General features: G+C 44.5%; 1 protein-coding gene across 1 annotated transcript in view; it reads right to left on the bottom strand.

Annotated features, from left to right (window-relative positions):
• Nucleotides 1-24,234, bottom strand: part of ADGRA3 (adhesion G protein-coupled receptor A3) — a 136,962-nt gene that overhangs the window by 70,432 nt on the left and 42,296 nt on the right. Inside the window, exons 3-4 of the mRNA XM_062213349.1 lie at nt 14,460-14,531; nt 9,265-9,336 (exon numbers count right to left, since the gene is read on the bottom strand). Of these exons, the coding sequence (XP_062069333.1) occupies nt 9,265-9,336; nt 14,460-14,531 (144 nt within the window). The remainder of the gene's footprint in view (nt 1-9,264; nt 9,337-14,459; nt 14,532-24,234) is intronic.

The raw sequence follows: 24,234 nt of genomic DNA, 5'->3' as shown, positions 1-24,234 counted from the left end.
TGGGAGCTCTGTCTGCCTCTCAATAAATGAATAAAAATTTAAAATAGACATACTAGATGCCAGGTGAACCTAAAAGATATCGTACTGAATTCCCACTAGAATTACCTCCATACGTTCACTCAGTAACATTTAAGAAAGCTGCATGGAAAAATTAAAGAATAAATAAGAGTTAAAATTTTTAAATTCAGAACAGAAAAAGTACAACCTCAGTGATTGCTGGCAGCATCGCACTGTCACTGAATGGAAAATGTAAGCAGAGTGGAAGGAATTCGAAATTTAAAATAAGAAATAGAGGCTATAATGCAACCTTGGTCTTGGCCAAATTACCTTATCTCTCCAGTATTCCCTTGTGTGGAAAGGCATTAATAAATGACCCAATCCTTGCCATGTTTGGTATGAATGAAACACAGAACACACTCCATGCTACAATTTGATTGGATTTCTTCCAAGCCCCAGTAGGAGCTCCAGGACCCAGAGAGAAGGGAGGCCCTCTGTCAGCTAGTGTCATGCTGGGAGACAGCAGGTGTCTGACCACAGTGAATAGCTGTTCCCCTGCAGGAGGCTCCTAATACGGAAAAGGCACTGAGGGTGCTGGAAAAATGCAGCAGGACCCAGATGTGGCAAAACTGAGTTCTCAAGAGCTGAGCTGTTGCGCCACAGTGGAGGGTAGGTAGGCATCTAGAAGCCTGGACGAGACCAATCTCTCCCCTGGGGTCTGTTCCAGGGCAGGAGACAGTGATGATAGGCAGACAGATTCTCCAGTGGGAACAGGGCAGAGAATGTGGGAGGTCACCTGTCCTTGTGCTCCTGCAGCCACTGCAGTTCCTGGATAGGGCATCACCATTTTTACACATGCTTCATTTAGGATTTTCCTCCTTCCTCTTCCCTTCCTCCCTTCCTTTTCTCTCTCTCTCTCTCTCTCTCTCTCTCTTTCCTTCCTCTCTTTTCTTTCTTTCTTCCTCCCTCCCTCCCTTCCTTCCTTCTGAACCTCTTAGAATTGTCTAGAGACCTAAAAAAAGCAACTAACAAAAAAGAGTATTTGAAGGTCAAAATAACAACCAAAGAGATGCCCTTTTCTTTGCTGGCCTATCAGAGTGGATACCAAATCAGGTTTAAAAAGGGTACAGCTGATGGCAGGGACCTTACCCTAACAATTGAGAAAGAGTCCACTACAAGCAACTAACAGGAACAAATGTACTTTTACGAAGCTACTCATGCGAAATTATGCAATTACTGGGATGGTTTAAACTAACGTAGGCCAGAAAGAGCTTCTAAATCAAGACTGGCTCCAAGATCAAGTGACGAAACAAGGGAACAGGGATTCCTTATACAGTGAGCTCTCATTGTGTGTTCTGAAGTTTTCAAGTTGAAAATGAAAATCCACGCTAGTAATCAGGATGTAAGTATAAACAGAAGAATTGCCTCTTAGAGTGAACACCCGGTTCCTAGGTATATTATTAGGTATTTTCCCTTAGAAGTCACAGAGGAAGAAATCACACCGGTGAAGAACATGTTAAGGCCCTTCACAAACCATTTCCTCCCCCGGCACAGCCAGACTGCTATGTGTGTGTGTGTTTGGCAGAACGCCAGGGGAAGTCATTCGCTTGAGTCTGAGAGCCATAAAAGAGTACACATATATTAACACACTGGAATCACTCTGCTTGCTCTCGTGCTCACATGTGCGCTCTCTCTCTCTCTCACACACACACACACACACGCATGCAGCTGAGAATGATGACAGCAACAGCAAAGCCACTGCTCCTATGGCTTGAAGACCCGAGTGAATGGAGCAGCAGACAAATTATCCAACCACCCTCCCCCACCTGCACCCTCTGTTATTTTATTCTTTTTTTTTTTTTATTTGACAGGTAGAGTTATAGACAGGGAGAAAGACAGAGAGAAAGGTCTTCCTGCCGCTGGTTCACTCCCCAAATGGCTGCTATGGCTGGAACTGCACCGATCCAAAGCCAGGAGCCAGGTGCTTCTCCTGGTCTCCCATGCTTTCAGGGCCCAAGGACTTGGGCCATCCTCCACTGCACTCCCGGGCCACAGCAGAGAGCTGGACTGGAAGAGGAGCAGCCAGGACTAGAACCCGGGGCCCATATGGGATGCCAGCACCACAGGTGGAGGATTAACCAAGTGAGCCACGGCGCCAGCCCCTATTTTCTTCTTACTTTCTAATAAAGGTTCCAACTTTGTTTTGGACAGATCTATTTCAATTCCTGAAAGTTATGAGATGCGTTATCTGCTGTCCCCTTGTAGTCCTGTGGGATTGGTCCCAGATCCCCCATCCCTACCCCTACAGACACCAAAATCTGAAGATGCTCTAACCTCTTATGTAAAAAGATACAGTATTTATGTACCTCTGTGCACATCCTTTGAAAAGTAATTGTATACAACCTAATACAACTGTTGTTGCACTGGTCAGCTTTTCATGACCATAATGAAACAACTGACACAGCTACTTAAAAAGGAAAGAGGTACATTTTGGCCTTTGGCTCTGCAGGGTCACAGTCCAAGACAGAGCAGGCCCTGCTGCTTTGGCATCTGATACTGCCATTCTTGTAGGCACAGTCTCAAAGCAGCACTGAGCATTAGCATAGTAAGAGAAACAGAGTGTACGTATCTAGGTCTTTGTAGTATCATAAAGCCATTAGGATCTAACTGTGGAGGCTCTGTCTTAATGATCCAACCTAACTCAATCACTTCTAAAATTCAGTGGATTCAGTTTCTATGCTTTCAGCACCATTTCTCAACTTTTTTTTTTTTTTTTTCAACCATTTCTCAACATTTCTCAAACTTACAACTTTAGGGTCTAAATGCTTACATGGGGGCCAGTGCTGTAACACAGCAGATAAACCCACTGCCGACAGTCCCAGCATCCCATATATGGGTGCTCCTTCGTGTCCTGGCTGCTCCACTTCCAATCCAACTCCCTACTAACGTATCTGAGAAAGCAGCGGAAGATGGCTAAAGTGCTTGGGCCCCTGCACCCATATGGGAGACCCAGATGCTCCTGGCACCAGACTTTGGCCTAACCTAATCCTGGCCATTGCAGCCATTTGGGGAGTGAACCAGTGGATGGAAGATCTCTCTGTCTCTGTCTCTCCCTCTAACTCTGCCTTTCAAATAAATACATAAATCCTTGGAAAATAAAATTTAAAATGTTTATATGAATTCAGGAGACAAATCCTGTCTAAATTTGAGTAGTTATACAAACAGTTATTGCACTGTTCGGTAAACTACAATAAGGGGGGAAAGTCTGTTCAAGTTCTGTACTGACACGACTGTTTTTCTGAGTATTTTCAATCTATAGTGCATTAACTCAGTGACTGATACCAAGGGAAGTGGTGGGCCATGTGCACAGAAATGCTTGTCAGGACAGATTTAAGGGAAAAGGAAATGCAACCAAATAGAATCTCCAACAGAGCAATGATTGACTAAATCATAACCTATTCTACTTCTGGAATACTTTATAGTGACTAGCAAGCACACAGGTGTGTCTGCCTATACATTTGTGGGAGCAATGGGAAAGAAATACAAAAATGTATACACCAAACCATAAATGCAGGCTACTTCAGAGTACTGTGATAAAGTGATGGAGAGGGATATGTTCACTTCCTTCATTTCTATGTGGTTGTATTACTCAATAACGTCCATAATTTTTTGCATAAAGGAAGTTCTTTGTATAAATTTTTTACATGTACAGAATCTTTTGTATAGGGAAAATGCATATAAGGAAAGCTATAAATATTGCTCATAGTGAAGTACTAAAGGTACCAGGTTTTGGGGCTGGCATCATGGTACAGTGGGTTAAGCCACTGCCTACAATGCTGGCAACCCATACGGGTGCCAGTTCGAGTCCTAGCTGCTGCTCCTCCAATCCAGCTCCCTGCTAATGGCCTGGGAAAGCAATGGAAGATGGCCCAAGCTCTTGGGCCCCTGCATCTATGTGGGAGACACAGAAGAAGCTCCTGGCTTCAGCCTGGCCTAGCCTTGGCTATTGCAGCCATCTGGAAAGTGAACCAGCAGATGGAACGTCTTTCTTTCTGTGTTTGTTTCTCTCTCTCTAACTCTGACTTTCATATAAACAAATAAATCTTAAAAAAAAAAAACAAAAACAAAAACAGCAGCTTCATATGATTTATTAGGCCAGCCAGCCAGCTATTTCCACTGTGACAGTGGGAGAGCCTGGGGTCAGGAATATGGATACACTTGTTCAAAAGAGAGTTCAAAGAGAACTTTTTCAAGTTAAACAAAGACCAATACATAAAATCAATCAATTTTATATACCTCCCATGTCCAGTGAGGCCTCCGACACATTTGGAGAAAGCTTTATGTCAATTCTTAACCTAAATCTCCAAAGCCGAGGCTTGTTTAAGAACACTGAGGAGGCCGGCGCCGTGGCTCACTAGGCTAATCCTCCGCCTTGTGGCGCCGGCACACTGGGTTCTAGTCCCAGTCGGGGCACTGATCCTGTCCCGGTTGCCCCTCTTTCAGGCCAGCTCTCTGCTGTGGCCAGGGAGTGCAGTGGAGGATGGCCCAAGTGCTTGGGTCCTGCACCCCATGGGAGACCAGGATAAGTACCTGGCTCCTGCCATCAGATCAGCGTGGTGCACCGGCAGCAGCGCGCAACCGCGGCGGCCATTGGAGGGTGAACCAATGGCAAAAGGAAGACCTTTCTCTCTGTCTCTCTCTCACTATCCACTCTGCCTGTCACAAAAAAAAAAAAAAAAAAAAGAACGCTGAGGAGTCTGGGCAAGAATGTTACAGACTCTGCCAGGGTCTCGGCAGGGCCCTGCAGGCCTCGGATTCCAGCTCTGTGGCTAAGAGGCCCCGTCGGTCTGCATCTCCAGTTCCAGAGAGACCCAGAGTTCCCTCGGAGAGCTGGCAAAGGAAACAGCTCCTACACAGATCCACTCTGGGCTGGCTTCTGCAGTGTAGCTTCTCTTTTGGAAGGCAGTCAGTAAAGAGCTCTCTGACTCCTAACGTAAGCTCCTCGCCTATCAGATCGTCCTCCTGTTGGATGGAGAACATGCTATTCTCCACATCTTCAAAATGCTATCAGCTTCCACAACCAGCAGATGGCCTGGCTACAGAGCTCAGAAATCTGGCAGCAGGAGCAGCCCAGACAGAACATTTTCCCCAAGTTTCCAGATCTGCAGTTCTAGACCTCTGTCAACCCAAACTACTGCGCACAGCTCCACTGCAATAGACTGCTGATGTTCAGAATCTTCCTCAATAGCCATCTTCTTCAAAAAAGGATCTGAGTATCAGCTGGAATACTGCTGTGTATGCCAGAGACTCTTCCATTCAGAAGACTCACAAAAGTCTATCACTGTTCTCCACGTATTAAAATCACATTAACATGAGAACGGATGAGAACTGTGTTGTAGTAATTATCATGCATTTGCTGTGACCCTGAGAACCTAATGTATCGATAAATTCCTTTTTTCAAAATCTATTATTCCATGGGCTACAAAATCATATCAATCAAATCTCAAAGTAGGAAACCTGGTAATGTTACTTGTGTGTTTTAATGATTCTCTTGAATAAATGTTCAATGTGGCTATGACCTGTGAATTCTCACAGCAGGCACTGAGTTAATTAGTAAAAAATGTAATACACAGCCTGATTTCTAGAACTTCTAGACAAAGGAAAATCAAAGAAAACAGTAACTAGCATAAATGTCCTAACATAAATCCTGTCTCACATACCTTTTTGCCTAAAGAACACTTGGCAGTGGGTCAAATCCCTAGGTCCAAAGTAGAAATCAATCCACAATTAAATCAACAAAATAAGATTTCAGTCTTTTTTACTACTTGAGTCATTCCTATCCAAAAATAGTTTTCTTCCTAAATGCATATTTTTTAAAGACTTATTTGTTTATTTGAACGGCAGAGTTACAGAGAGGCAGAGGCAGAGACACAGATAGAGAGGTCTTCCATCTGCTGGTTCACTCCCCAAATGGCTGCAACAGTCAGAGCTGGGCCAATCCAAAGCCAGGAGCCAGAAGTTTCTTCTGGGTATCCCATGTGGGTACAGGGGCAGAAGGACTTGGGCCATTCTCTACTGCTTTCCCGGGCTATTGCAGAGAGCTGGGTTGGAAGTGGAGCAACCAGGACCTGAACTGGCACCAATAATGGGATGTCATCACTGCAGGGGACAGCTTTACCCGCTACGCCACAGTGCCAGCCTCCCTAAATGTATAATTCTACCAATTCAAAGAAGTCCTCAAAACTAAAAATGTAAAAACTTCGAGACAAAAAAAGGACTAAAATAAAAATATTTGCAATTCAGTTATAGTGAACTAAAATATAACTGATTTTTATTAATTTCCAGTCATGAGCAAAGCTATATATCCAGTTAGTCTTTCACTTAAAAATGTCAGTCAGGCCATCTATCTTTTCTCCAAACATACAGAGTGGAACAACTGATTTTAAATCCCCTCTGCTCCTCTGTAGATCACTATTTCAGCTCTGCTATGGTTTAGACATGGCTTGTCTCCTCTGAAACTCCCTGAAATGAAGCAGCACCTGGAGGGCGCAGCCCAGGGGAGATGGGAGCAGACTTCAACAAGGCATCCAGGCTTTTCCTGGACTGGCTGGGGCAGGAGTTTGTCTCCCTTTCCCTCATCCACACATGCTCACTGCGCCTTTTCTTTTTCCATTACACTAGAAAGTAACACGAGGTCCTCACCAGATGCAACTTCCCAATCCTGGACTTTTCAGTCTGCAGAATCACAGAGCCAAAGTAAACCCCTTTCTTCATCAATTACCCAGTCCTGGGTAGTTGCCTGGAGCAACAGGAAACCGGCCTAACCAAGATAAGCCCCTGGTTGCTCTTCCAAAGTTAAGTTGGATGCAATGAAAGGTACATACTAGGCCGGCGCCGTGGCTCAACAGGCTAATCCCCCGCCTTGCGGCGCCGGCACACCGGGTTCTAGTCCCGGTCGGGGCACCGATCCTGTCCCGGTTGCCCCTCTTCCAGGCCAGCTCTCTGCTGTGGCCAAGGAGTGCAGTGGAGGATGGCCCAAGTGCTTGGGCCCTGCACCCCATGGGAGACCAGGAGAAGCACCTGGCTCCTGCCATCGGAACAGCGCGGTGCGCCGGCCGCAGCGCGCTACCGCAGCGGCCATTGGAGGGTGAACCAACGGCAAAAGGAAGACCTTCCTCTCTGTCTCTCTCTCACTGTCCACTCTGCCTGTCAAAAAAAAAAAAAAAGGTACATACTAGAAGGCACCCGGAGCAGAAAGTCCTTAGAGTTCCCAGAGCTTCTGCCCTAGATCCAGCTTTCCACGTTGAACCCCATTCCCAGGCTACTCATCTCTGAAACATGAATCAGTATCAACTTCCCACAGAAATGCTTCCCATGGCTTCCGACTGTTGACTTTGTTGTAAGCTTCTGTCTACTTCATACATTCCAACAGTAAGCTCTTTTATAAATGATCAGCCTTATTTCTAATTACTCTCAAATAGAACTTAATCAAAACAAAATTAGATCCGCTGGTTTATACCAAGTTTTTCCATGTCTGTATTACACATAAATCATCAAACAACCTTAAATAAGTCAAATTTTAATTAATTCCTACAGTTAACTACGAGGCACTCACTGATCCTAGACAAAAAACAGAAAGGCTGAATATCTCACTCCAAGCCATGTCGTCAGAGGCACAGTTCAACTGGTTACTTAACTCCCACTCCACTGGCCTTCGCCTCTGGGTTCCTCCTCCACGCATGACTGGTTCAGCTTCTTCTCCTTTCTAATCCAAATGTTTGCACATCTTCTGAACCATCAGCTTGCATTTTACCTCCTCAAGAGATTTTCTCAGACCAGTGAAGCTTCCATCACATTTCTCCACCTGAGTGTCTTTTGTGCTGCATGAACTACACTGTGTGCGTGTGTGCGGTGTGATGATGTCTTAAAGCTGGACCAGCACTAATCCGTAAAGCTGAAGTCCAAAATGTTCCAAAATCCTGAACTTTATGACTGCTGCTGGCATGAAACCACAAGTGGAAAATTTCAATCCATGAAACTTTGTTTCATGCCCCAAATTCTTGAAAATACTGCTAGATGTAGTAGGTATATATGAAAGATACACCAATGTTGCATATTGATTTGGTTCCCATTCTCAAAATGTGTCATTATGTACATGCGAATATTCCAAAATCTGAAATCCAACCTTTCCTAATCCCAAGCATTGTAGGTAAGGGATACTTAACCAGTATTGCATTTTAAGAACATTATAGTTCTCTGATTTACATCCCAGTTCTTTGTCTCTTTATAGTCCCAATAGCTGCTACTTTAATATTAAACTATCATGCATAATGGTTCAAATGCTTTCACAGATTCTTTTTGCTTAATTTTTGTAAAGATGTATTTTATTTATTTGAAAGGCAGCGTTACAGAGAGAGGGGGGAGAGACAGAGAGAAAGGTCGTTCATCCATTGGTTCACTCCTCAAATGGCTACAAGTGCTGGGGCTGGGACAGGCTGAAGCCAGGAACCAGGAGTTTCTTATAGGTCTCCCACATGGGTTCAAGGGCTCAAGGACCTGTGCCATCCTCTGCTGCTTTCCCAGGCACATTAGCAGGTAAGTGTATTAGGAGGCAGCTGGGATTCGAACTGGTGCCTATATGGGATGGTAGCATCACAGGTGGCAGTTTAACCCACTGCTCCACCATGCCAGCCCCTTGTTTATTTATTTATTTGAATGGCAAAGTGACAGCAAGAGACAGAGAATTCTATGGCAGATCTAAGACCATTTAAAAATCAGTCTGGCTAGAGACCAACACCCTAGCCTACACCAGCAATTATCACACTTTCTGTGCATCAGAATCACCTATAGAATCGAGTGTATTAAAGCATAGCCCACAGAGTTCCCCATACTGGATTAAACTTGGGACAAGTTTTTGGTTTGTTTTTGTTTTTTGAAAGGCAGAGAGAAACAGACACAACTTCCCGCTGCTGGTTCATATCCCCCCCCCCCCCCCCCCCCACGACAGATAAACATGGGCCAGGATAAAGCCATCATCCAGGAATTCCATCCAGGTATCCCATATAGGTGGCAGGAACTCAAATACTTGGGCTACCATCGGCTGCCTCCCAGTCCCATTAGCAGGAAGTTGGACCAGAAGCAGAACAGCTGGGACTCAAACAGACACTCAGATATGTGATATGGGCATCCCAAGTGAAAGTTCAACCCAATGCACTACAACACCCACCCCTTCCTTACATTTCTCAAGGAAAGAAAAGATATACTTACAGCCTAACCAGATTGGTGAGTCCTCGAAATATGTCTGCATTCAGACATCCTATCCGATTGTTTGTCAGGTCCCTAGGGAGAAGGTAGGGGAAAGTGTCTTCAATTAGTTCTCTTGGTTAATAAATTTCTCATATACTTAATTCAAGAAAAGTACTCAGGTATCATACATACAAGATCTCTCTTTTGAGCAGCTTTGAGACTCTGCCTGACTTAGGTGAGATAAGGTTAGCACTGAGAAAATGATCCTACTTTCACTTAGTTATGGAAAACACAGACTATTGCTTAATTATAATGCCTCTCTTTTCAAGCATTTGCTCCTATACAATCACTCAAGATAAAGCTTCCGGAGTGAACAGAGACTCAATCTACCTTCTTGTCTGTGATCCAGTTCCTTAGGTGACCCACAGGCCACAGCTCGGCCAACAAATAAGACAATGCAGAAGAGGGCAGGTTATCAAAATGATGAAGCTTTTATTTCCTCAAGAACAATGGAAATGTAATGTTTTCTAACTCCTCTCCTTAAATACTCAGAAGTTTTGACTGGAACGAAAAACTTCTACTTTACTTAGTAGCAAGCTAAATTACCTTAACAATGTCTAGGCAGTGGACCAATTTTTTTTTCATTCACTTCTAAATCTACATCCTATCGAACTGCTGGTTTCTAAATATTTTTCTCCTCAATTTATAAAATTTCTTTCATTTTTAACACAGAGAATTTTTAATTAATGTTTTACCCCATCTTTCTTTAGTTATTTTGCTTTATATCAAGGACAACAAATGCAATTTTATTTTTTAATCGAAGCCTGCACAGGTTTAAAAGCTGCTGGCACATAACAACTGACAATTCCTCAAACTGTTGAAGTGCACGTCACATCTCCCATCAATATCATCAGTGGACTCAGTAAATACAACACAAGAAAAATCCGAAGACAGTGAATCTCCACTTTTATTTCTTACACTTTGAATAATTCATTATACTCTGAATTTAGAGAAAAGAATTAGAACTCTCTAAGCCAAATTTTCAAAAGTACTTTTACCTTGTGTTCTTCAGCATCCATATTATTCTCTATCATGAATAGATACACATTCTCCCCTGCACTGCCCACCCTTGGAGTTTATCGTTTTTGGTTTTTTTTTGTTTTTTTTTTTTTTTTTACTTTTTAAAAAGGTGTGAGTAACAAATAATCCGTGTGCACTTTTAGTACACAGCATAGTATTTCAACAGCTGTGTACAGCACAAACTGATAAAACCAGGCAATGAACATCCTCACCTCCCACCCCTCCTCCACGCTGGAGCCATCAGCCCCCTTGCTCAGTACTTACACAGCTTGGAACACATCGTTGTGAACTACAGTGGACTCACTGGGCTATGGAACACTAGAACCCATTAAGAAGAACATGGTCTTTTGAGCCACACTTTGTGTTACTCTTTTGAAAAGCAGTAGAAATTATTCCTTTTCTGACTAAAATTGTTAAGATTCCAAACTCCAAACTTGCTAACAGCAGAAAATGTATTAATCTGGCTTGAAATTGTTAAGGACATAGCAGGTGAATCAGGGACCTACCCAATTTATATTTCCCTTAGACATTTCAAAAGCTAGTCTAGGTAATCCTGGTGTTCAATAATGTAATAGAATCAATCTCTATCCGTATTTCTCTCTCTCTCACTCTCACTGTTGCAACTCTGGACAGAAGAATCTCAAGTAATGCAAGGCCCTGCTGCACTTCTTGTTCCCAGCTCCGGCTCTTGGAATATTATGGCTTAAAGTTTAAACATGTGGGACTTTCTTTTTCATTCCCGCTGATTCTCCTTTTATTTCTGGGTTTTACCATTTAAGAAAATTAGGCATCATTTTGCAAAACGTTGCTTAAACAAGCATTTCCGGACTTTATTCATTATCCTGTCTCAATTCTGAGCTTTAAATGGTGTAATTACCAAAATTTTGTAGGAAACAATTTCATTACAGCTATATCTACTTAAAACGGTGTTGACGTATCGATAACGGGTTTTCATTTGGATTAAAATCAGCTTGAATTTGTTGATAAAGCAAAAGAGAAACTGAATCGGTCTAGGTTTCACCTACTTCTGGTAGTTAATCCTTCAGAAAGTCACTTAATCTTCCTGATTCAAATTACCTATAAAACTAAAGGCAAAGGCATGGGACACTTACAAAATCACTTTATGTAGGGCTGTCAAGCGAGATGCACAATCGACATGAAATGATTTAAAGCCCCATAAGAAAAACTGCCTGTATCTTTGAGCAGCCAGCAAACGTTACTACTGCCGAATAGCTTCCTATCCCTCTCGGTGTGCGTGCAGGGCTCCTTGAGTTTGCAAGCTGTTCCTTGCGTTCAATTACAAGTCAGCTGTTTGGAATTAAGAATGTGTTTTCTAGTGGGAAGAACATTATAAATGGCAATTACCTTCCTAGGCAAGAACACAAGAGACTACTTAATGTGTAATGCAATGAAAAAATGCTAAGGCAATGTCTGGTACAGTATCAGTAATTAAATTAAATTAAATGCTACTGAACAAGAACTTTTTTTATTTATTTCTAAATGGCAGTACTTGGGAAATTATTTACTGAAGGATACAGAAGCAGATGGGAACCTCAGATATTCTGAAGTATCTTTAAAACGTCCTCACAAAAGGGCTTTTTTATGAAAATTCCAATTTCCTTCCACCTATACTTCAAAGTGGAGAAATTATTAGCATTCAACTTCTTCTGATCTAAAAGCTGTGCCAACAGTGGTGTGGACCAGAGGGCAGGAATAAGAAGTGGCCCTCTGCAGGGAAAAATCTAGACATTCTCAAATGTTAACATGGGAATCACTGGGAGGAATGGTTCAAACCAAGCTCTTCCTCTTTGCCTTCAAAGTGTCTGCTACGGTCAACCTAGGACCTCCATTTGTGCTGCCTACCTTAGATCTAACACTTCGACACCTGAGCGCTAACTGAGCCCAGTGCGTAAGTCCTTGTTAAGGCAGAAGCACAAGCGTTGGGGTTAGACCTACCCTGAGAGCTGCCACAGCCAGCGTTACAATATGGATGCTATGGGACACACCAGACACATATTCACAAAACGTACCCACGTACCTTGGAGAAGGAAAAAAGTAATAATAAAAACCTTCCACCTCCCCCCAAAATGAGTCAGCTGAAATGATGGCTGTAAGGGGAAGCAAACCATGGTGCTGGTCTTTCTCCCCAGTGTCTCTTGTCCCTGGTCTCTGCATCTGTGGCTTCTCCTTGTTGCCATTAGAATCCTTCTGAAACAAAAGACTGTGGGGTTCCCTAGTGTGCAAAGAAGAGATCTGAAATTCCTGATCTCCAACCAGCTTCATCTCCCTACACTCTTTACTCCCATGCTCCTTCACGCTCTGGCCAAAGAACTCAACTACTGTCCCCAGCGACAGGCTTTTCCACCCTAGGCTGACTCTGCCTACAAAGCCTTTTTTGTTCTTTTTCAGCACCTAACAGTAGTCTCCTCCTAGATGAGGTTTCGTTTTCAGTTGCTCTCAACCAACTGCAAACAGAACGGATACAGTACTGCATTATATATATATTATATATATATATATTATATATGCACGCATGTATACACAGTACCTATGCATAGTACAGTAAGATATTTTGAGACCATAATCATATAATTTTATTATGGTACCTTGTTAGAACAGTTCTATTTCACTACTGAATTACTGTTCATCTTTGAACTGAAATTGATTTATAAATTAATTTTTATCATAATTTGTACATGTAAGAAAAGGCATAGTGTTCGATAGTATCCATAGCTTCAGGCATCCGCTGAGGGTCTTGAACATATTCCCTACAGAGAGGGGAGAACTACCACATTCAGAACTCAGGAGCAAATTCAAATCTACACATTGGCAGCTGTCCCAGCAGGCTGTTCCCTTCGCACATGCCCTTCCTCTTCTATCAGACCATTATGATTTTACCTAATGTAACAGCATGGATTTTCATTGAAGAGTAGCAGACTATGGAGCCCCCAAATAGGCCACCTTGGCGTAAGCATTATTCTGAGTTGAAGACAACGGAGAATCAAGTGCAGGAAAGCTCCCGGCCTGCCTCCTGTCTGTCTGGAAGAAGGCCCATTCACAAAGGCGCACTTCCACCCCTCTCCACCAGGAAGGACTGAGGTGCACCCCTCCGTCCCCACCCCCGCAGAGGGCACCCGGCTCTCACGCCTAGCAGGGCATGCAGCCGCGTTCCCAGCAAAGGAACTGGCCTCTCCCTAACACTAGTCTCCCACAGGTCTGCCTTCCCAGTCGGCTGCCCCTAGAGAGTCAAGGTCCTTTTCCTTTGTTCTGTCACTCCTCCAGTGCTTGCTGATGACGCCAGGGAAGCCAGGGTTCTTGGCTACCTCTTTGAGAGCGAGTCTCACGTACGTAAGAAATACACGTTAATACACTCTCTTGCTTTCTTCTTGTTCATCCGTCTTTTGTTACACAGGTCCCAGCGGAGAACTTCAAAGAGCTGAGGGAAGATGACTTTTCTTCTCCTATACCCTTTCCTCCCGGGAGCCTAGGAACTCCTCCAGGGAAGTCAGAGTATGGTAAGAGCCAGTGCTTGGGAAACATCTTCAGAAGGGACAAGGGGTGGCAGGCCAGTTCACAGGGCCTGGGTGAGGAGGCGCTTCTGCAAAGTTAGCCTGCTCACCCGGCAACTGACAGGAGCACAGCAAGCAGCTGGGGAAGTTGTTTAGTTTCAACAGTAAAAGGTCTTGGTTTTAAAGTCCTAATAACAACAATAATGATAAAACATACATGCGTGCATGCATACACATGTACATACATATATGCGTAAAATACGCATGAAAATGGCAAGACTAAACCATTAATAGAAACGTGCCCCAATTTACACAGCATTTACAACCAACAGTTTCAACGGACTCATAGCAACTTACAGATTCTGTTGGCAAACCTGATGCAGTAATGGCTTCACAGCCTGAGGGACCGAAACAACCACAACCAAACAAATCTAACGGCCGGGCAAACTAACCACCTTGTAAGCTGCGTATATTAAATACCCTGTTGTTGTTTTTTCCAGGGACCTGGCCACTGAGAAGTTCTAAATATTATGACACACCCATTTTATTTTCATGCTAAAGTAAGTTACGAGCCACTTATCAAAGGAGCAATTCAGACTTATATAAGCAAGTGATCCAAACACTTACAATCGTTTCAGTGACGACAGTCCCCAAAAGGCACCTGGATCTATACTACTAATAAGGTTGTTCCGGAGATCCCTGTTAAAAATAAATAAGAGTTATTCACACATTGACATAGTCACAAATACTGAGGCACACCTCACTTACCTGCCAAGCAGAAAAGAGCAGGAAACATACTAATGGGAGGAAATTGACGTGAGAAAGCTTAAGCCAAGCCAAGCCCACCCTGGCAGTAAATGGCAGAGTCTGACTCACATTTGATAAAAACCCTCTGGTTTGGTCAACATGAGAATCAAGACATTTGTCAGGAAAGATGTGTGCATGCTAATATTATCCCAAGTCAAAGCTATCATGAACTACAATCATGCACAGTATTTCTATCATTTCCTCCTTAGAAGGCTGCATTTCAGTTATCAAACTGAATCAGTGATAATATTTGTGACAAACATTCAACTAAATTATTTTAAAAACATCTTCAAAAGTATACACTCTCAAATTCAAATTTTCCTACTTCTTTCCTTCCTGGGCTTCTACAGTTAGGCGTTCTCTACGGTGAGGATACACAGTGAACCCGTGATGAACCACAACCTGCAGCTCCAAGGAAAGGCGCACGAGCTCCAGACCCTGCAGTATCTCACAGCAGCCACACTTCACTCTTTCCTCTCAAGCACACTGGCCCCTCCGTGCCAGAACAGCACCACTAGGGCGCAGCAGTGAGCAGCACAGCCAATCCCTCTGCTCTTGCGCTTTTGGGTTCTAGGTTAAGGCTGCTGCTCTCCTCTGGGTACCTGGGCTAGGCTGGAGAACCTCATGTGCCTTGTTCCAGTGTTTGCCTAGATCTTTGCAGGGAGCTGGTGGTCAGAAACTTTCCATCTTCCCGGACCACGTTCTGGCCACTGGTAAGAGTGTGTTTGTCAGGACTCATTTATATCCTGCCCATGGACAAGAGTGACCTCTGGTCATCTTAGGGGGCCTGATGCCAGGCTAAGGAACCAGAAACCTCTGGAAGCCTTTGCTTAATCACAGCAACACCGCCACTTCCTTGCACAGACACACCGGGGCTTCCCACTCTACTTGTGATCATAACAAGTGACCCAGGGATGCACACACTGCTGGTGAAACCACAACAGAGACACAGAGAAAAGGTCAACACAGCCAGGAACCCAGATGCCACACTTCCTGAGCTGTGCAGGGCCTTCCTGAGTACCACAAGAACAAGGTGCCTGTGTTACCCCGTGACCACGAGAACGACCTGGAGCAACCCCTGCACATCCCGTGCTCTATGCTAGAGAACAACCCCAAGTTGCCTCTCACACGCCACCAATGCCAGAAACACTGCACCTTTTTCTTCCTGAGCTATAGAGAGCGTCTCGGAGGCAGTCTGTGCACAGTGAACATGGATCCAAGTACTCCCTTCCCACGGAGAGGGGGGCACATTCATGTCACTGTCCCACCAGTTCGTGAAAACTGCCTGCTGCCCGGTCTGATGTGTGACGTATTCTTCTCTAATGGCTTACCCTCACTGCCATAGAGCAGCAGTTACAACATGGGGGCTAGTTTCCTGGAAGTGTCACCAACACATCCTGGCGAGGCTGACCGTAAACACTGCAGTCTTGATGTGTCCTTGGTACTGCGGCTTCCCACATGACCATTCCACCAAATGCATGCTGACGGGCACGGATCAGATTCTCACAAATGCTTCTTGGGACAAACGAGCCCATATGTAATAGGCCGACAGCTGACATGAGACTGCTTATGGAGGAACTGAAGGATTCCTCTCTAAAAGCTGGAACGACAAGGAGGCCCACTTCCACCTCCTTTATATCAACATGGTACTAGAGGTCCTAGCTAGACTAACTGAGTACAGGCCATCCACACCAGAAAAGAGGAAGTCGAATTCTCACTGCTTACAGACGGCATAGTCATATACTCAGAAAATCCCAATGACTTCACCAAAAAGCTGTGAGGACAAATGAGCAAATGCAACCAGGACTCAGGATACACACATCAATGTACTATAATCAGAACTGCTGCTATCTACCAACGATGAATCACCTGAATAACAAATCAAGAAAACAATGCCAGGGCCGTGCTGTGGCCTAGCGGGTAAATCTGCTGTCTGCATGCTGGCATCCCATACGGGCACCAGTTTGAGTCCAGGCTGCTCCACTTCTGATCCAGCTCCCTGCTGATGGCCTGGGAAAACAGTGAAAAATATCCCAAGTCCTTGGACCCCTGCATACAAGTGGAATACCAAGAAGAAGCTCCTGGCTCCTGGCTTCAGATCGGCCCAGCTCTGGCCATTGCAGCCATTTGAGGAGTGAACAGCAGATGGAAGACTTCTCTCTCTGCCTCTTTGTAACTCTGGTTTTCAAATGAATAAATAAATCTTAAAAAAAAAAAGCAATGCCATTCCCAATCACTATGGAAAAAAAATACCAAAGAAGCCCTGGTGAAAGATCTCTACAATGAAAACTACAAATCACTGACAAACTGAAAGGGACACAAAACACTGAAAAGACATCTCGGATTCATGGTAAAATGGAATGGAAAAGTTGGCAAAATATGCATATTCCCCAAAGCAATTTACAGGTTCAATGTAATCTCTATCAAAAACTCAATGGCATTTTCACAAAACTAGAAAAAAAAATGTGTATGAAACCACACACACACACACACACACCCCTGAATAGCCAAAGCGACTACAAGAAAAAAGAACAAAGCAGGAAGCATTACAGTATCTGACTTTAAAATATAACACAAAGCTACAGTAACTAAACCAGCATGGTATTGGCACAAAAACAGATCTATACACCAATGGAACACAAAAGAGACCCTAGAAGCAAACCCACACATCTACAGTCAACTGATCTTTGACAAAGATGCTCAGAACACACATGGGGGAAAAGACAGTCTTTTTAATAAATGGTGCTGGGAAAGCTAGATTAGCCATTGGCAGAAGAACGAAACTTCATCCCTATTTCTCATCATGCACAAGAATCAATTCACTATGGATTAAAGAACAAAACTCGGAGATTGAAACTATTAGAAGAATCACAGGAAAAATACTTCAGGACATTGGGATGAGCACGGATTTTCTGGATCAGACTCTAAAGGCACAGGAAATAACAGAAAAAAATAGAAAAATGGGATTTCAGCGAACTAAAGGAACTTTTGCACAGCAAAGCAAACAGAGTGAAGAGACAAGTTACAGGACAGGAGGAAACCTTTGCAAGCTATACATCTGACAAGGGTTAACATACAGAATGTAGAAGGACCTTGACTCAACAACAACAAACAAGTAATCCAAATAAACATGAGCAGCAGACCTGACAGACATTTCTCAAAGGAAGACATCCAAATGGCCAACAAGTACACGGAGAAATGTCCAACATCACTAGTCATCAGGGAAATGCAAACCAAACCAGGAGGAGGCATCACCTCCCTCTAGGAAACTGCATCTTATCCAAGAGACAAAAGACAACAAGCATTGGTGAGGATGGGGGAGAGAAGGGAACCTGGGCATTCTGCCCATGGGAAGTATAGCCAGTGAAAAACAGCATGGAGGTTCCTCAAAAAACCAGACACAGAACTGCCCTATGTCCAGCAGTCCCACTCCTGGGTATACGTCCAAGAGACACAAAGTCCATCTGTCCAAGAGACAGCAGCATCCCCATGTTCCTCGCAGCTCTAAACAACAGCTCAAGAGATGGAAACAACCCAAGTGTCTCTTCACCGAACGGATAAAGAAAACGTGACATGCTCACACATGGATTAGGACTCGGCCATACAAACAAAGACAAAATTGTCATTCCATCCACACCCTGAATGGAACGGGGGCTCATTTTGTTAAGTGAGATAAGCCAAGTAGAGAAAGTCAAATATCATATGTGGAACTGAAGAAGCAGGTGATATCACAGAAATAAAAATAGAATGGTGCTTTCCAAGAGAAAGGGAGAAGGATGGGGAAGGACAGGGAAAGGCTGACAACAGGTGCTAGGTTGTCACTGGACAGAAGCAAGCAGCTCTGGAGTTCCACTGCCCCGCAGGGAGGGTGACTACAGATAATGCCAATCTAGTACGATTTAAAAAAAAAAAAAAAAAACTCTAAGATAGGATTTCAGATGCTTTCAGTCTAACAAAATGTTAAATGCTTGAAAGGATAACTGTGTCTACCCTGATTGAATATTACACAAGGCACCATGTAACAAAGCATGACATGGTACCCCCAAAATACATATAATTTTTCTATGTCTGTTAGAATTGTCAAAAAACAGCAATCAACGTTTTGGATGTATAAAAAGAGAGGGTTTCTCTGAAATGGCAAGCTGTGTGTCCTGTGAACACCATGGCTTCCGGAATCCCCTACTCTGCCTTTCTCCTGCCTCACCCCCATCCTGACACTGCAGGCACTCTGCCATGGAGTGGCTTAGGGTCAACTCCTTGTCCCCACTCCAAGTCAGAGTCAGGTTTCTCCAAACAAACTGAGCCACCCTCCCCGAATCTGCTACCTCAAAACAATTTAAGACAAAGGGAACAACTACTAAACAGATATAAAATCAGTGCTCTGACTTCCACTATTAAATAAACGTTTCACTGACCAGAATTCAGATAATTTTATATTCCACAAGCAGAGGGTAAAAAAAAAGTTTTCTCCATGTTGGTAGCTACACTGGAACCTATATGAGTTTTGTGCCCCAGCCAGTAAGACATTTTTTAAATAAAGCAACTGAAAATATCTGAAAAAACTAAGAAGCTTCACCAAAATGGGAACAAAAGGTCTTAGCGGATATTCAGGCAAATTCACAAATCCTAGCCTCTTGGGACTTGTAGCTGGCTTTTAAATTCTCTTCTTAACTGTGATTAAAAAGATGGAGCAGCAGTTTCAACAGAGGAAAATCTTGCAGCAAGCAAGTTCCCTGCTGTGATGCTCTGGCCCCAGAAGTTCTTACTCCAGGGCACCTGTCCTGGGGACCAAATGGTACTGACAACATGGCGGTGCCTACTCCGCGACACACCTACATGCAGCTCTTCTCTCAGCCACCTCCTGAGTTCTTGAAGCTAGGAAGCAAGTGAAAGGCGTGAAGGACCCTGGAAAGAGCCCTCCCTCCATGAAGGAGGGGAGTAGATGAACAGTCCACAGTCCAGCTTCCAGGGAATGGGGTCTAAGCTGTGCTCCTCACCAGCAAGGACTGCTCAGTAATGCATTACATGCTTGCTTGCTTTTAATTTTTTCTTTTTCTTTTTTAATTTTATTTATTTGAGAATTAGAGCTAAGTGAAAGATCTTCCATCTGCTGGTTCACTCCCCAAGTAACACCAATGGCTGTAGCTGTATCAATCTGAAGCCAGGAGCCAGGAGCTTCCTCCCAGTCTCCCACGCGGGTGCAGGGATCCAAGGACTTGAGCCATTTTCTACTGCTTTCCCAGGCCTTAGAAGAGAGCTGGATCGAAAGTAGAAAGCCAGGACTTAAACCAGCGCCCAAATGGGATGCCAGTACCACAGGTAAAGGCTTAGCCTATTATGCCACAGCACCGGCCCCAGTTTTTTATTTTATTTATTTATTTAGAGAGGCAGAGATGTGGAGGAAGACAGCTCCCATCCAGCAGCTCACCTCCTAAAAGCCCATAACAGCATGGGGCCAGGCCTGGGCAGAGGCCAAAGCAGGCAGCCAGGAACTCAATCCAGGTCTCCCACGTGGGTGGCAGGATTCCAACTACCTGAGGGATCACCTGCTACCTCCCAGGGTGTGCAGCGGCAGGAAGTTCGAGTCCAGAGCTGGATATGACCATTAGACCCTGGCACTCCAATATGGGATGTAGGCACCTTAACCGCTAGGCCAAATGCCCACCCTCATGCTGGCCTTCTGCTCTTCCTTCTCACAAATACAAGCACCTTCTGGGATGCGTCTAGACAAATCACCTGACCACACCTCATCTGGGAGCCGCAAGTGAAGGTGTTGGTGTGGCAACATCAACCTGCCAGCACACAGACCAAGCAGTGACAACCAGTGCCGACACCTGAGGAGACACTGCTGCCCACTCTGTTTTTGAGGGCAGATACCAGGAAGGAACAGACTAGAACTCATTCAAAAACCTTAGGGTAGGTGGAGGTGGGAAAACGTAGCAGTTATGAAGGATTCCATAATGTGACTATGACAATACTCAGGATTATCATCAATTATTTAATGTGCAGTTGCTGTCCTAAGCACATTTCGGGGGCTGGTTTTGGCAGCCTTCCCGTAATGTGACGCCCCTGCTTCTCCATATGGTGCGAACACTGCTCTCAAAATTCCAGCACCATGGTGGGCGCGTAAAGCCGCCACCCGCAGTACCAGCATCCCATATGGGTGCTAGTTCAAGTGGCTGCTCCACTTCTGATCCAGTTCCCTGCTAATACACCTGGAAAAGCAGCAGAAGATGGCTGAAGTCCTTGGACCCCTGCCCCCACCTGGGAGACCAAGAATGCGGCTCCTGGATCCTGGCTTCAGATCAGCCCAGCTCCTGCCCCAGTTCCTCTCCAGCCCCACCTCTGCAACTCTGACTTTCAAATAAAAATAAAATGAATCTTAAAAAAAAAAAAAAAAAAAAAACAACTAACACCATTGCTCCAGATGAGGTACTGGCTTCAGCTTGTCCAGGTCTTTCAAACAACCCTGGCCCTGGTCAATGGCATGATTATGAGACCTTGGCTACTTAAACCAAAGTCTTTGGGTGTGGAGGGCTCAGGGAGTCATGGCCATTTCCACTAGTTTGATTACAGCTCAAGACATAGGCCTGGGACTGTAAGTGGTGCTCTTACCACAGTGGCAAAACTTCTGCTTGGTGGAGCCAATAGAAGGGAAAAGAAAATGGATGGTGAGCCCCTGGGTCCAGCCAGGCCTGAAATCCAATGCCAACTCTAGGCACCTCAGTTACACGCATCACTAAATCCAGTGAGCAGGTGTCTGTCACATATCCGCCCATTAGAATCTCACAATCATACAAAGAGGTGGTGTTGTTTCCAGTCAAGAAACCAGTGTACAGAAAGAGTTAAGAACCTTGGTCAAGTTCTCGATGTTAACATTTGGCCAGGATTTAAACAAAATCTATCCCTACAGCAACAGGGAGACAGACAAAGGAAACTTGCCAAAAACACTGGCCAGGATGCAATCAAGGTGCAGGCCTGGTGATCCTCTTCTTTCATCTCCTCTGTATGTTTGAAAACTAACTGAAAAAAAAAAAAAATCACTCCACATGGCAAATGCAGCCTTCCACATAAGCCTCAGTCATCCATCTCTGTCGTGTGGGTCATCCACACCATCACGGCTCTGGTTACACAACACACACTCAGTTCTCACGGGGTCCTTGCTTCTCTCAGCAATTCCCCATATAAAGTGATCTTCTCACCATAAACCTGGTCACGTCTCTGCTGTGGTTAAAAACTCCAAAATCTCCACAGTCCGCCCTGAAGAAGCTCAAAGCTTCCCTGGTAACTCACCAGGAGGCCCTCAGACATGGCCCAGCTGCGCCCACTCCACTCTGCACTGACAGCTGCCCTCACACATACTCTCCCACTCCTCAGCAAGTCACACTGTGTGATCTTTCTAGAAAGGATCATTTATTTTTTTCTGACCTCTGGACCTTTACATATGGGTTTCCCTGTCCCCGACATCTCCATCTCCCCTCCCCACACCCTCACCTCCACCTTGCTTCTCTTGCCTGGCTAACTCTTCCCCATTCTTTAGCCCTGGCATTCAACACCATTCCTCCCTCCAGAAACAAACACCTGTAAGCAACAGTGCCCCTGCCTTCCCTGCTGTGGCTCTCATCACACTCCCCTCCCGATGCCCACACTGTCGTCATGGAGAGACCACAATTTCCACAAGAGCAGAGGCTGCTCTGCTCAGTGAGCAGGAGTCGCTGGAGACGCAGCAGGTGGAGGGCTGGTGACTTAAGTCTACTTGGTGCTGCTCTAATGGAACACCTGTGAGTGGGACAGTTACAAAGAACAGAGATTTACTGTTTACTGTTCTGGAGGCTGGAAGCCTAAAGTCGAGAGGCTGCACCCCAAGTGCACGGTCACCCCAAGATGGACGGTGGAAGGTAAGGGGACACGAACATGCATATGAGAGTTAGGGACAGCGGCAGGAAGCGTGGAAGAGGTGGAAGGGGCAAAAGGAAGGGGCCCGGACTCCTTTCATCAAGAGCCACCCAATGCCACAGGAAGAATCCGACCCATTCATGATGACTTAATGACCTCTTAAAGTCCCCACCTCTCAACACTGCTGCACTGGGGGTTAAGACTCCAACACAGGGACTTGAGGGGACAATCCTGGGCCACAGAAGATGGTTAAATGGGTAGACAAATAAACCACGCCTGAGACTCACAATTGCATAACTTATATAAGAATACTGGGGGCAGGTGTTTGGCCTACTGTTTGACACACCACATTGAATGTGGGGATTGAACTTAAGAGTGCCTTGGTCCCAAGCCCTGCCCCCAGCTTCAGCTTCCTGCCAGTGCACACCCTGAGAGGCAGTAGGTGATGGCATAAGAATGTGGGTCCCTGTCACCCATGGAAAACGCTGACTGTTCAGCTCCCTGCTTCATCCTGGCCAAATTCTGACTGTTGGGGGCATTCACGGAGCAAACCAGAGAATTAGAGCATTCTCTGTCTTTCAAATCAAGAAAGCAAATAAAAAACTAAAGTACATATGTTTTTCAAGCTATGGTTAGTCATCAAATCACTAGGCTATTCATTAAAGTGAGATACTGTAGGGAATACTATTTCTTATTTATAATCATTTGTGTTTCTCCACAAAGGCAGAGCTCATGACATTGGCAAATAATTCAGCAAACACATATAAATGTAGGCATAGTCCAGTACAGGGAAATGATACAAGTTGTTAATAATTACTGAGCTTTTTTTGATTTATTTATTTGAAAGGCAGAGTTACAGAGAGAGGGAGAGACAGAAAAAGATAGTCCATCCACTGGTTACTCCCCAAATGGCCACAACTGCCAGGGCTGGGCCAGAAGCCAGGAGCTTCATCAATGTCTCTCCTATGTGTGCAGTGGCCCCACTACCTGGGCCAACCTCCATTGCTTTCCCAGGTGCATTAACAGGCAGCTGGATCAGGAGTGGAGAAGTCAAGACTCAAACCGTCGCTCACATGGGGTGGCAGTGTTGCAGGCGGCGACTTAACCCACCATGCCACAACGCTGGTCCCTATCCCCAACTTTGTAACAGTTAGCCAGCAGGTCCAACTTTTATTCCTATCTCCCCCTCCCCAATTCCCCAACTGACCTCAATCCCACATCTCAAAGAGAAGATGATTTTATGAGAAAACTCAACCCATCTGTTTCCTCCTTGCTTTGCATAAGCTAACACTCTGCAAATAGAAATATACAATGTCGATTCCATTTTTTAAAAACATGAGTTTCCTTTTTCAAATTTTAAACAGTGTCTGCAACAGGAACTGATTTAGCTGAAACAGGACATAAATCTGTGGTCCATGATGAACTGCATGTGTTTCTACAAAATACCGCTCATGAATAACCGAGTACTGTAAAATGATTTAAAGATGCACTTTTTCTTTAATAACAAGAAATTCTTGGCATATTATATAATATTTAATGATAGCCTTATTAATCAGGTATTGCCAAAAGATATTTATAGTCAGATTCTCCCATTCACCTTCCCTGGTGAGCTTCAGGATGTATGGCTACATCTGAACATGTTAGATCATTACAACATAAAAGAAAGGAGGCACAAGAATTCTTTTTAACAAAGCTGAAG

This window comes from Lepus europaeus, chromosome 16 (genome assembly GCF_033115175.1).
Source record: "Lepus europaeus isolate LE1 chromosome 16, mLepTim1.pri, whole genome shotgun sequence".
In the NCBI taxonomy this organism is placed as follows: domain Eukaryota; kingdom Metazoa; phylum Chordata; class Mammalia; order Lagomorpha; family Leporidae; genus Lepus; species Lepus europaeus.
Note: the sequence above shows the minus strand (reverse complement) of the source record. Positions and strands in the feature narration are given on the sequence as shown.